Source organism: Triturus cristatus, chromosome 7, assembly GCF_964204655.1.
Source record: "Triturus cristatus chromosome 7, aTriCri1.1, whole genome shotgun sequence".
Classification (NCBI taxonomy): domain Eukaryota; kingdom Metazoa; phylum Chordata; class Amphibia; order Caudata; family Salamandridae; genus Triturus; species Triturus cristatus.
In genome coordinates this window covers 1,384,724,099-1,384,737,938 of record NC_140590.1, presented here as the reverse complement: position 1 = coordinate 1,384,737,938, position 13,840 = coordinate 1,384,724,099, and the positions used below count along the sequence as shown (strand labels likewise).

Here is a 13,840-nt window from a genome sequence, read left to right as displayed (position 1 = left end):
TAAGAAAGTAATCTAATCGCGCGTATGTTTTGTGCGCCCCCGAAGAAAAAGCGTAGCTGTGACTGTTCGGATGGAAGTGGCGCCAAAGATCTAACAGCCCCACGTCTTGGAGGTGAACCCATCTTGCAGACGTAAGAACGCCCGCTTGACTTGTTCTCTGACCATGGACCATCTGGTCCATGTCGTTATCAAAGACCATATTTAGGTCACCGCCCAGTAATAAGTGGTGATCCGAGGCTGCAGCTGCCTCATTGAGTGCATTGAGGAGGAACTTGGTCTGCCCTTCATTAGGTGCGTATATAGAACCAACTACAAAGGTCACCCCTCCTAGTAAGAACTGATATGTGAGTAAGCGGCCCTTAATCTCTGCTTCCTTCTGTATGACCCTGCCAGTAAAGGATCAGGAGACCAGTATAGCTACCCTGGCTGATTTGGAGGTGTTAGAGGAGAACATCTGTGTTGGGAAGGCCTCTGCTAACAAATTTAAAAAGACCAAAGCTCTGGTAAAATGTTGTGCAACCGCCAAGTGAAGTGAGCTGCTACTATTGAAGCCCTTTCTGTGCTTCTCTTAGGCCGAAAGCTGGTTAGAGTATCATCGAGGAAGGAATTGGTCTAATATGTTAGTGACTGCTTTTGTAGGGTTATTGGCCTCTAGTTGGATGTGTTGGGGGTATCTAGATTCAGTTTTTTAAGAGAGGTTCTAAGATTCCAGATTCAGGGTTTCTTGTAACCATGGCGGAATTAGGAAAAGATAAACTATGACCTTGCTAGATTTCACTAAACAACTAATTTTGAAGTGAATAATCTTAATAAGGACTGTGTCTGAAGGTAAGTCTGCTCTACATTTGGTAGGTAAAAGCTCAAAATCTGAAACATATAGGTTGTGTTAAAGCAAGATAACATAGCAGAAGGGCCCAAAGGGACCTTGGTTGAGTGTTCACGGCTGCTAAATTTAGGTTTGGAATGTGGTCAAGGACCTGCTCTTCTTGTTGAGTTGGGGGTCAGAGGTTGAAAGACACTGCTCTATATTGTTTCAAATCAGAGCAATACTATTTAAAAAGACAAATTAATCTGGGGCCATATTATACAAGTGCCCTCGGGGCACAAAGTGCGATTGCGCCTATTTTGCGTGCCCCGTGGCACTTTGGTATTACAGACGGGGCCACAGATGCATATGCGTCCCCTTCTGTAATACTGATAGAGCTGGTGCTTTATAAGCTCAAGAGCTATTTTCAGAGGATGTTCCCTCATTTGCATGGTGGCGTGCCTCATGCAAATGAGGAAATCTCTTTGCCTCTGCGCCCACACCCTGTTACAGGCGCAGGGGCAAAGAAGCTCTCAGGAGGCGCACTGACAGTGCGCCACCTAAAAGGTGGTGCATTCTCTGTGCGCCCCCTGATGGCAGCCCTGTGGCGGGGGGAAAAGGGATCCCATGGACTCCCCTAGACATACCCTTGCAGGCGGGGGCAGTCAATCACTCACTGCTCCCGCCTGCAAGTAGATCTCTATCCCCCCTTCAAAGTACAGGCGGGTTGCCGCCTGCATTGTGAAAACACAGAGCTGCTTCAAAGCAGCCGCTCTTTTTTTCACATGAATGTGCTGCCCTGGGGGAAGCACAAGTTCACTGCTGCCCTGGGGGCAGCGCATTCATCATAATACAACGCGTTTTCCTTCATTGCACCAGGCGCACCTTTTAAATGAAGCGCCCAGCGCAGTGAAGGAAAATGCACTGCATGTATAATACGGCCCCAGGTGGTCATGGAGATCTTAGAGTGGAGCGGTTTGGGGCAAAAAGCCTGCAGGGTTGAAGAGCTCTCTTAAAGTAATTTTCTTTCTAGCAGCTGCTAGCTGTGACTCTGCGGTTGGAGTATATTCTTTACCAGTTGAAGAAAGTACTTTCTGGTATCAAAGCAATTTGGTTTTGAAATGCAACTTGAAATCTAAGGTATATATGGAATGCCATTTGGGTTCTGCTTCTCCACTTTCGAGTATATGGTTGTGGAGAAAAGAGATGAACCAGGGAGCACATTTTGATTTTCCTTTAGGCTTTTGATTCTCAGACAGCAGAGTTAGATGTGGAAGAGAGACAGTTGTATTCATTGTAGCCTCTAAATGGGCAATCTATTTTAGAGGGGTTATGTAAGGCTTCACATCAGGCATGCAAACTGATTGTGTTTTAGTGTTTGTGCACCATTAGTATGTTTTCAACAGGCACCAACTTATTTGTATTAGAGGACATAAGAGTGATTAGGTGATTGGTCTATACCAAGGGTGTCACTTGAAGATTGTGAAAATCCCCGGGGACTCTCCTATAATGTGGTTTGCCTGTTAGAAGGACAGTTTCATCACTTGAAAAGGGCCACAATCCTCACAGTGCATTACAAGTATAGAGTGCAAGGAGCAGAGTTCCATATCTAGATGAAAGTTAAAATCACCTAGAATTAATAGGCATTTATTCTCAGTGGATAAACGTGGAAATTACTTCAGTGGATAATTATTTGAATATCCAAGGAGTGGAATGGGAGAGTGGAATTTGACCATTGTTGTCATAGTGTCATGGAGGTTTAAGTTCTGCATACTAATAATGTTGAACGACTCCTGTTCAAAATTGCCATTCCTCCTCCATGTTTGTCACCAGGTCTGTTGTGTCCCAGCTGTGCCTAGTCTGCTGGGGCAGAAGAGCCCAAATCAGAAAAATGCCAATCTTTCAGCCATGTTTCCAATAGGCACATGGCGTCTAAAGTTGCTTGTGATTTAGTCAGTAGGCTAGTTCATAGGCTTGATTAGGTCATAAATGGATGTTGTGCAGATCTCTGGTTGTATCGAGATATGTAGAGGGAGGAGAGAAAAACGTGTGCTTCAGGTTGTTGGAGGTCTTAGAATTATTACATTTAGACTTGTTTACCTGTAGATGTTTATCTACTGAGACTTTTTAGTTGTGTGAGTGAGTATGTTAATGGTGGTGACCTGTCCGGGGGTTGGCAAATTGATATGCTGGCCATCCATCCTAGTCCCCATCCCATGGTCCATACGTGTCAGGACAGGCCCAAACAGGTGTTCCTTTGGCCATGTGTTTATATAGTGGAGGCTTGGCCCAGGCATGCTTGAAGACAACTAGAGCGTGTGAACTGTCAGAAATAGTGAAAAGAAAAGGAGCATTACAAAAGAGAATCTAAAGAGCAGGCAGCAGCACTATGACGGGGCTGAAGCCATCATGTTCAGACATTTAGACAGCCAAAAGGAGAGGCAAAAGGGGGAAAACGAGCTTTGGCAAAGGCAATAGGCCTCACCTTTTGGACCTATTGCCTTTTCCAGTACTGTTAATACGAGGAATTTGAGTGGGGGAAAGCACAGAAAGAAGAAAGCACCACGTGGGTTGGCGGAAGGGGGAGCATGGAGAGAGCAGCACAGATTTCATGGGGTGATTGGAGTGCAGGAGTCAAAAAGAAACAGTGTGTGGTCGGTCGAGATGGGTTTTAACGAAGAGCCAGGGGGTAATGCAGATGAGGTCGGGGGCAACACAGAGCTACTGCTGGAGGTGTACTCCAGAGGACTGAGAAGCAAGAACATCTTAAGGATTTTGGGGGCCTGGGCCGAATGAATTTTGGGGGCCCCTGTTCGGAACAGCTTTGAATTTATTATCCAAGTTCAGTTCTTTGATACCTTCTTTGGCCAGGTCACTGACAGTGCACAGGGGAACTCATCCAAATTCTAAAGTTGCTACATCTAATATTCAGGGATAGTGACGTGTGTTTTCAATATTGTAACACAGTAGCATCTCACTAATATGACTGCAAGTAATCTCTGTGACACCCTCCCATTTATCATATGTGAGGTCCTGTGTTGATCTAAAATAAAAAATTTCTACGGATGTTGCATGAAACATGAAAACAACATTTCTCTGCAAAATGTGTATAATAGACTCTCACAGATCGCTCGCATTAAACATATATTGTTTTAAATAGTTTTACACTTTAATTTATTTCAGAATGATTCAAGGACTTGAGGGCAAGACTCTCTGCAGAACAGAGCTGGCTCTGTCAGGGGCCCCCCTAAAAAGGCTGGGGCCCTGGGCCATAGCCAACTTTGCCCATGCCTTAAAATGTCTCTGCAGAGAAGAACTCAAGGGAACTAGCAAGACAAGCCCAATGAGAGTTGGGGGCAGGGGTGTTTGCAGGGGTGGGAAAGTACACGATGGAAAGACCACACAGGCTGCGGGGTGATTTTTTGGGGGTGGGGGAAGAGAAGCATATAACTGAGAGAGACCAACACAGAGCGCTGGGGAGAACCACATGAAGAAGAGAGCAGCAAATGAATGCAGGAGCATTTTGGTGGGGAGAAGGCAAAGCACAGATGGGAGAGCGACATATAGTGCAGGAGAGGGCAGCGGACACACATAAGAGAAAGCAGATGACACAGTTGGTGGTTTCCCTTTACTCCAGAACCAATGGCGAACCAGATCTTATAGCACCATGTCTGTAAAGTGTGGTGGAATGGATGACTAGCAGCTGCCTGAAATTGAACGGAGGCAAAACTGAGCTGATGGTCCTCGTTAACGATGTGGTCCCTAGGCCTTTGATTAGCTGGCCTAACTGTCTACGTGTGTCACCAGTCTCGAGAACTACTAACAAAAATCTTGGCTTCTGGCTCGACAGGGAACTAACAAAGGAGACCCAAGCAAAGAAAGTTGCAGGCACATGATTTAGGTTACTAAAAATTGTTCTAAGACGCTGGAGCTTATTCCTATGCAGTTTAGAAAGACCGTAATCCATGCACTGGTCACATCACGTCTCAACTATGGAACCTCCCAGTATCTGGGGGCACTAAAATATCTCATTAAAAGACTCCAGGTGGTGCAGAATGCTGAAGTGCAATGTCTATGTAAGGTCCCAATACAGGAATCGGTGGGAAAGCACCTAAGAGCACTACACTGGCCTCCGATCAAGGCTAGAGTCCAATTCAATCCTCTTTGCTTGACACACAAAGCTATACACAAGGGCCCCGGTAGAATTAGAGACTTGGTGAGTCTATATGTCGAACTGTTACTAAACATGACCACAATCAAAAGAACCAGATGGGCGTCGGACCCTTTGGATATCTAGCACCCAAGCTGTGAAATTCCCTTCTGGAAGCAGAATCAATCTTCCGTAAAAAGCTTAAGACCTGGTTTTTCCCATTAGTGACACTAAACTCCTCTCTGGCTTTCACACCATATTCTGATCTCTAGCGCTGGAAAGTTTTTAGGAAGCTATGCTCCCTATAAATCCTATAACATCAACAAAGCAACTCCGAGCCTGGGGCGGGGGTATGGTGGAGGTGCAGCAGAGGACTAGAAACTACCTGCACTCTCATGGAGTGCTTAATTAACAAGCATTGGCATAGCCAATAGGTCTCGCCTTTGGGACCTTATAAGTGTTTAGCCATGCTACAGTTGATGTTGTTGCACCAAGGATATTACTAAACACTTATAAGATCCCAAAGGCTATGCCAATGCTTGTTTAAATGGGCTATAAGAGACTTTAATGATGAACACCCTTGCCCCGTGGCTACCTGTCCTTTGCAGAGAACCATAAAGCCCCCAGTCTGGCAGGAACCTCCCATGTCATCCCATGCTGAGACTCCGACGAAGGCCATACCCTTGCCTTGCCAGGTCTGTGAAGGACAGGGTTGTAGCACGAGAGATGTTCCGGAAGAGCCCCGGACCCCCGAGCATCCGGCTCTTCCAGAAAAGAACAATGAGGCACAGGGTACAATAGTGACATTATCTGCAATAACGAAGAGCCAGGGGTCAAGCCCTGAGCGAGGAGGGGAGGGCGACAGAGGGCCGAACGGAAAGACATTAGAAAAGGGCTATCCCAACCCGGAAGGACAGAGTCTGTTTAGTTGTAGGCATACCTTCGAGCAAATTGAGGTCTACTTCCCTTTACTGGCTTTACCTGCCTTTCCGAGGGTGAGCTGGGCGTGAAATGGAGGCAACCCTTCATGGGGCTCCCATTATGCACAATGTCAGTGAATATCTGTGAGAGTTGGGAGCCCGTTGTCACATTCTGCAGGGGCCCCATGATTTTTGGTTGCGGTACTCAGCATGAGGGGAACTGTACACCCTGCGGCCAGCTTCACATCCCTCCCTCTGCACCGGGCACGGTTCGCTCTGCTGCTGAGACCAGAGGGTCAGGAGAGCACCTCTTCTCAGTTATAAGTGTGTGCCCTAACACGGAAACATTATGTGCTGCCCGGTGTGTTTAAGAGCCCAGACTATCAGCACCCCTTGCTTTTGTCACACAGGGAATAGATCTGGCCCAGAGTCAGAGTTCAGACACGCCTGTTTTGTTGTATTTTAATAGTTTAGTGATTTGCTCAGTTGTTATAAATATGAGGCACTAACAGCAAGCACCAAATTTAAAAACAGTACTGTACTGGGCGACCTGCTCACTTGACACGTTCCAGAGTACCGGAAACTAGCCTAGTACTGGGCCTCAGTCTGAATTGCTTCAGCTAGCCTAAGTTTTAAGTTCCTTTTAAACGCATGCACATATATAAAGAATGCCTGTTGTTTGTAGAAGTCCATATTTGTCTTCCTTAACACGCGTTACTGTAATAAACTCGTCCTAATTAGATGATTGCCGTACACGCATTTAAATTGTTACTTTTGTGAACCAGGAAATGGAGACGTTGCTGACATTCGGATAACATAGCAACAAAGGCCTGTAAGCATAAACACGATGCAATACGTGCTTGGGCGAGTTGGCTTTCAGCTGACAAAAGCAACTACTGCAAAGTGCGGCATGTGAGAATGCAAAGAGTGGAGCATTTTCCACTGTTAAAGATTGGCTAAGCCCAGAGGACGCTGTAATCTTACAGGGTGCGTAGCCAGGAGTCAAAGGGAGCTAATGAACCCCAGGAACACGCCTCTCTATAGGTTGTAAAAGACTGCATCGTGCACGTTTCCTAATGAAAACAGACTGCCTCGCCTGCCGCGCCGGGTCCAACCTCTTCACCTGTCTCCTTGTTCTTTGGCCAGGCTAGTGTCTTGCAACAACGGGAGAGTAAACATACACAGAATGGCCACAGTAAATACTTGCTACCTGTTCGCAGAGTGCAAGGGAGTTGTTGACTTGGGAGATGGTTAGGCATCTGAAAGCATGCAACCCTGGCATTCTTCTCACACCTTCGAGTTAACAGGTCGCCTGGAAGCTTCTGCTTATGTATGAATTAAGATCTGGGTACGTGCAGACGCTTTACGAGCCCTTTCAAACGATGTGCATCACGGTCCCAAAAACATGCATGAAATGCTCTCACGTAATAGTCGATCATAAATCGATACACGTCTTTACCACATTCCGATGTTCAGGGTGAAAACTCAGGGGCTTCAAAGTATCGTTCTGCGCTTGTTTGAGACCTGCGTGTCCCCCCAGACATGAGCAGTCATTAAAATTCATCCTTAACCCTTCTACCTGCTTGTTCTGGCTTGACAAAATGGAGCAGAGCTACTGCACTCCCCTTTACCACTGAGAAAAAAACAGAGGCCCCTGTGCGCACCGCTGTTTCAAAAAGCACGACAGTGAAAGCTAATTAGAAACGAGCGCGGCCGCAGCTGCAGCGTCCCGTGAGCGCGCTCGCGAGCCGCTGCTCGTAACCGCAAGCCATAGGCCGGAAGTCCAGAGCGATTCCAGTAGGTCGTTTTCCTAGAGCAGGATATGCGCGTTGCGCTAGGCTCGACCTAAAAAGGAACAAGCATTGGCATAGCCAATAGGTCTCGCCTTTGGGACCTTATAAGTGTTTAGCCATGCAACAGTTGCATGACTAAATACTTATAAGGTCCCAAAAGCGAGACCTATTGGCTATGCTAAGCGGCCACGAAAGTGATCCCGATCACGATCAAATATCAAAGCGGCTGTGCGGCCGCAAAAGTGAAAGAAAGCGCCGCGCGCCCGCGCACGTGCAGTGTAGCTCTAGGCTGGCCTGGTAGCACTTTTTGGAGCCCTCTCAATAAGTCTCGCCAGACCAGCGCATGCGCTGGGTCAGGCGAGACCTAAAAAGGAGTTCCCTAAAAGTGAGCAGTGGAAGGTTAAAAGTCATCCAAACAAAAGGGTGGTGGTAAAGAGGCTATGCTCCGGGGGAGGAACAAACACTGAATGGGCAAGGAAAGCTGTGAATAAGAAGCAAGCAAAAAAGTGTGACAGTAAAATGAACCAACAATAGACAGTGAGTGGACTGAAAGCCCACTGTATGTTCTTGGCAAGCCTTTGCAAACAAACAGTTCATGGTAAGCCATTTGCCTGCTGACAGATTGTGCTGTCTAGTAGGAGAGACCAAAAAAGTAAGATAAAGTTAACGTAGTCCACATTATACTATAATATGAAAAAAGGGATAAAGCACCCTGTGCCTTAATATGTGAAAATTTAGCAAGCATACTTGCAAAAATGTATATCTAAAAAACAGAAAATAGAATGAAATCTATTTTCTAGATCCCAAAATCGCCGTCAGAGGTTACCTCCTAATTTAATGTGGATCATATGTTTATAGCATATAGATTAAATCTCTGCATACTCCGAAACAGCTGGAAATATTACATTGCGAACTTTTCAATTGAGTGTTGTAGTTTTGTTGAGAAGTGAGAGGACTCATTATAAGTGAACCAGTACTGCTGAGAAATGTTGCTGTTTTCAATTGCCAATAGATTTCTCTGCAAAGGAGCGTGCCAGTTGCTGTTTATTTATCACTGTTTATTGTCCCTCGACATAAGCTATCGTTGCTATTTGGGGTTGTGCAGCTTTACTTTTTCCCTCAATTTCCTACTTGCCATTTTCCATCCCTTCTGCCTGACTGTGCTTTTTTAGGTCTCTCCTGACCCAGCGCATGCGCTGGTCTGGCGAGACTTATTGAGAGTGCTCCAAAAAGTGCTACCAGGCCAGCCTAGAGCTACAGTGCATGTGCGTGGGCGCGCGCGCCGCGCTTTACCGCGATTACTTTCACTTTCGCGGCCGCACGGCCACTTTGCATAGCCAATAGGTCTCGCTTTTGGGACCTTATAAGTATTTAGTTATGCAACTGTTGCATGGCTAAACACTTATAAGGTCCCAAAAGCGAGACCTATTGGCTATGCCAATGCTTGTTTCTGTGGCTTTCAGGACTGTCAGACCACCATCTCCAGTCACTTTCTGAATATTCCAGTGTGCCCTTGTCCCATTAGCACATATTCCCCTATATTTTCTGTGCTCTCTCCTTGCTATGCAGGATTTAGCAAAAGGGAGCCATGTTGCTCTCATGTGTTGATGGCTATATTGAAAAGGCTTACTGCTTCCCTATTGGTCAGAGCACCATTTGGAAAGGGACAAGGCTGAAGATAATCTGTAGGCTTGAAATGCCAGAAGATGCACTGAGGCAATAGAGAGAAGTACTCTTGACCTTAACATTTATGCCATCTTCTCTTGCTTTTTTGTTCTGGCAGCCATGTCCGAGGATGAAGTCAGTATGTGGATCAAAGGACTGAACTGGTTGGTGGCGGATACCTTGAAGGCAACCACTCCACTGCAGATTGAAAGGTAACCCACAACATGTGATTCTCTCGTTGCAGCACTGCAGTGATCCCTTCCCCATTGAATAGAGGGAATCCTACATATTTTCAGAGATCCCTTCCCCATTGAATAGAGGGAATCCTACATATTTTCAGAAGCTTTTCAATCTTCGGCACACCAGTCCTTTTTTTTTTTTTTTTTTTAATTGTAAACGCGTACGTCATTGTAAAAAGCTTATAGATGGAAGGTTATCTGATGAATGTGATGAGCATATGTATGTTTCAGCAAATGTATGTTTTAGCAAATGTATGTTCTACATGTTTCTATTTTACAGTTTTTTTTTTTCTTCTGATCTTTGTGGGACATCCCGACCACCTCCATCTACCCTTACTTTCTCCGATTGGTTACCATCACACAATCCCTGATCCAGCATCCGATGTATAGCACTATATTTGTAACCCTTTGTCCGTCATTTATGCAGCAAGAATATTTTGACCACCCTTCATCTCATTCGTTGCGGAGGCTAATAACTGTGGAACTAAAACAGCCGTGATTGCTGTTAAAATAAGAGATACCTCACATCAGCAACTGAGACATTGACACTGGATTTTTATTACAGAGACAGGGGCTTCTCCTCATCGGTGTACTCCTATTGTGCAGGGATGGAGGGCTGCCCGTCAAAACTTGTGTCAGCCAACGTAATAGCTCAGTTTCTACTGCGTCCTTTGCTATGTCACATCCCTGCTTAGTATTGTATTTATTTTGGTTCTCTGTTCAGCGAAACATCCTACAGTTCAATAGTCTAATAATAATTTTAAAATGTGTCTCGGGTCCCGTCCACACTTTAAATAAATAAATATATATATATATATATATATATATATATATATATATATATATATATATATATATATATATATATAACCTAGGCGCGTGATTAAAACACGTCATTACATGTTATAGGACCTGTGAGCTACATCTGGTCAACATGTTTACTGACTTCATCTCCCCTTGTCAAATTGAACAGGACCAGAGGGCCAAAGTATCACCCATAGTAACAAACTAACTGTCCCCAGGGTGGAAGCCTATTAGTGGACAGGGTAGCCAACGTTTAAAAAAAAGAAAGGATAATGTGTTTTCTTTTGAGCATCTGCTGTGACGGTGGTCTCTGGCAGCGCGTGAGATAGCCCTCCTGCGTCACAAATTAGCCTGATGTGGCTTTGCTCGCCGAAGTTGAAAGCCGAGGAGCTTTCCTCAGTTTCAGAGGCAGTCCAGAGGTGCAGGTTTCAGTGTCTTACTTTTAAATTCATACATGTTGAGGTTCTATACGAAGCATGCCCTGGACATGAATACATACATTTTGGCTCAGTTGGAAGAGGCATGTGATCTTATGTGTAAGCTAAATAAGTAAATAGTAGGTGGAAGAAGAGAAAAACAGCACCATGGCGATCCTCCAAGTGTTCAGGCTCATATAATAGCATGCTGCTATTCCAAGACTACAACACGAGATTTAACTAAGTATTAGAAGCTGCAATCATTTGAACCTACTTGTTTGAGAATTTAACACTTTACATCCCTCCAGGAGACAGCAGACAGCTAGACCGCATTCAGTAACAACAGATACGAGATTGGTTAGGGCTGGCTTTTGTTGAATAGTTATCACGAAACATAGATTCTCCTGTTTACTTACTAAACAAAAGATTTCTCAAAGCGACAGTGTTCTTGATTTTGCCCACAATGTTGACGCTTCTGCGTAGCAGAACTTGAAAACAAAGAATTAAGTGTGCTTTGGAAAAAGTAAGGTTTGAGATCCACTGATTGGATTCTTTTAGTTAGTTGTTAGAAACTGCTTTGCAACCTTTAGAGAAAGCATATTTCTAACATTGAAAACGTTGGAGGGAATGGGTAGTCACGAGAGATGCAAATCTTTTGGCCTCACACTCTTACCTAGAAATTGCATTCCCAAGGGTCAGAAATGGGGCAGCCCACTCAACATCATTTGGTGAAAGGTTGAAGATAGGGAGTGGTTCAGAAAACTCAGAAACATTTTGAGTTTAAGACTACATTGAGATTCAGTAATGTTTACCCTGTAATACTGTCCTGGGGATTCTGCTTTCACCTGTCACTGCTATCCTTGCTTGGCTTACCAAACTATCTTGCAGTGGCAGAAGACTTTTAGAAGCCACTCCAGGAGACAGGGCAAACTCAGTTTGAGGCTTTTAGCTTATTGTGCCATAGGTACTCTGCACCTCACTGAGGCACAGCGAGGGCGAAATCCGACTGTGGTTGCTTGTGTTCTTCCTCTGAGAAGTTGCAGCTTGGCTGTTTGTACCCTGTTTAGGGAAGGGTCTAGTCTGATTTACATATGACTGGGGCTGCTTGGCGATGATGAAGACAGCAAAAAATAAGCAATGGTGTGCATGACACCCAGAGCAGTACCATTGCTTGTCATTAATACAAGCATTCCACCCATCACACTGCTATAGGAGAAATGGGGATGACTAGACATGTATACCGTAGCTCGCTGTAATGTAGGAACACGGACAACATTTATACTGTCCTTCACTGAAGAGACCCAGTGAAGTAGAAAGTAGTCTAAGGTTGCTGCTTATGTTCCAATTCTAACAGGATCTGGCCTGATGGTTCAGACTGGACTTTCTCTGATACCTAGACTGGTTTGCATGTGGCTGGACGACCCTCTCCATAATGGCACTGGGAACAAAAAACAATGGAGGAAATGCTACCCAGAGCTACAGTGGTGGCTATGACATTTGTGATTTTACTTTGTTGAGGAAGGCTACAACAAGTTTCAGGCGAGTAAGCCAATACTTATTAGCCACTGATGGACAGCCCTGGCCATTCAGGTGGTCTAAACACACAAGGAAGAGTGTAAGGAGAAAGGGTTTCAGATACACACGTTCAAATTAACTGTTTACTCGAAGACATATTTGATCTGTATGAAGAGTAGTTAATTCAGTCTAGATCAATTATTACAAACGTCGATATTGACCATAGTTCTCTACGTAATCCCTAAAGTCCTATTTTGAGATGTCTGTTCAGGTCAGGCAAAATACTAAAAAGTATTCACACATTAATGCATATTATGGGCACTTCCACAATGGTTCAGACCCCATCCATGCGGCAGCTGTCGTATATGTGTAAATACACAACACTCAGCACTGAACAGAACCTGGGTGTTCTATACCCATGAAAACAGAAACCCTGTGTAAACCGTATATATGTTTACATGCCCCTTGCAATTTATGGTACATAGGGATGACAGAAAGTCAAAACATTGATCATTGAACATTTCAGCATTGTCCCATTTCAAACAGAGTGACCACACACAAAATGATATCTAGAGGAGAATAATTTATAAAGTTTGCCAAATCTGTCAAAGACACACTTTATAACTCTGAACAGTGCTGTAGATCTAGACTCTGTAACCATAAAGAAGGCCTTAATGATGAGATTGAATGGACTCAACTGTAGACCTTAGAAACAGATGTGCACTGATTGAAGGATTCCTGTTCCAGCGTGCAAGCCTACAATACAGTGCCAGTAGGAGGACTTTGACCACACAACTCAGTGCAACAGATTTGAGACCCTTTATATAAAGAAAACATTTTGCTCAATTGGAGTCGTTTTCAGATTACACCAGAATATATTGATTAACTGTAGGAAGCTGTTTTTTTATGTGATCTATCAAAAGTTAATATACTGTGTAAAGAGTCCATGGGTTAGCTTATGAATGGGCAGGGGCTTGCTATACAATCCCAAAGTGCTCTGTGTGGTAGTGTGGCCGAGCAGCCTTCGGCTTAACAGAGAGGAGTGCAAGACCGTTGCAAAATATACACAGTGATTAATAAATTAAGATCCACACCAATGAATGCAAATACCAAGGACCTTTATATATGATTTGGCATAAGAGAAAAATCGTTCAGTTAAGTACGTTTTTAAATATAAATTATTTTCACTTTAAAAAGTGGGCATAGTGCAATTTCTGACTTCTGCAATGTTATCCTATGAAAGGAAGTACAAGTTCTGCAAACAGGTACCGTTCATCGACTTGACCTATCTCCACGAGTTAAGGTGAGTGGTGGGGAAGGTCCAAGGCAGCACCAACAGTAAACCACAAGCGGCACAAGGGCGGCCGGTTGCAGGGTGCAAATCAACATCGGGAGCCCAATTCGTTTCAGTGTGGATCGATCACTGTAAAAAGAGGCTGCAGGCTCTGGCTAGGAAGCTAGTCAGGCTGAACCAGCATGTGAACTCAGCCCTTGTGATGCTCCGGGACAAGGGAACACCTTTGGTCCTCTTCT

The 13,840-nt window shown here is 44.6% G+C and overlaps 1 protein-coding gene across 4 annotated transcripts in view; it reads left to right on the top strand.

Moving 5' to 3' along the window:
• PLCG1 (phospholipase C gamma 1) overlaps positions 1–13,840 on the top strand; it is a 398,460-nt gene that overhangs the window by 194,704 nt on the left and 189,916 nt on the right. For all 4 annotated transcript variants that reach the window (XM_085619110.1, XM_085619111.1, XM_085619109.1 and 1 more), the window contains exon 3: positions 9,452–9,545. In XM_085619110.1, the coding sequence (XP_085475236.1) occupies positions 9,452–9,545 (94 nt within the window). The remainder of the gene's footprint in view (positions 1–9,451; positions 9,546–13,840) is intronic.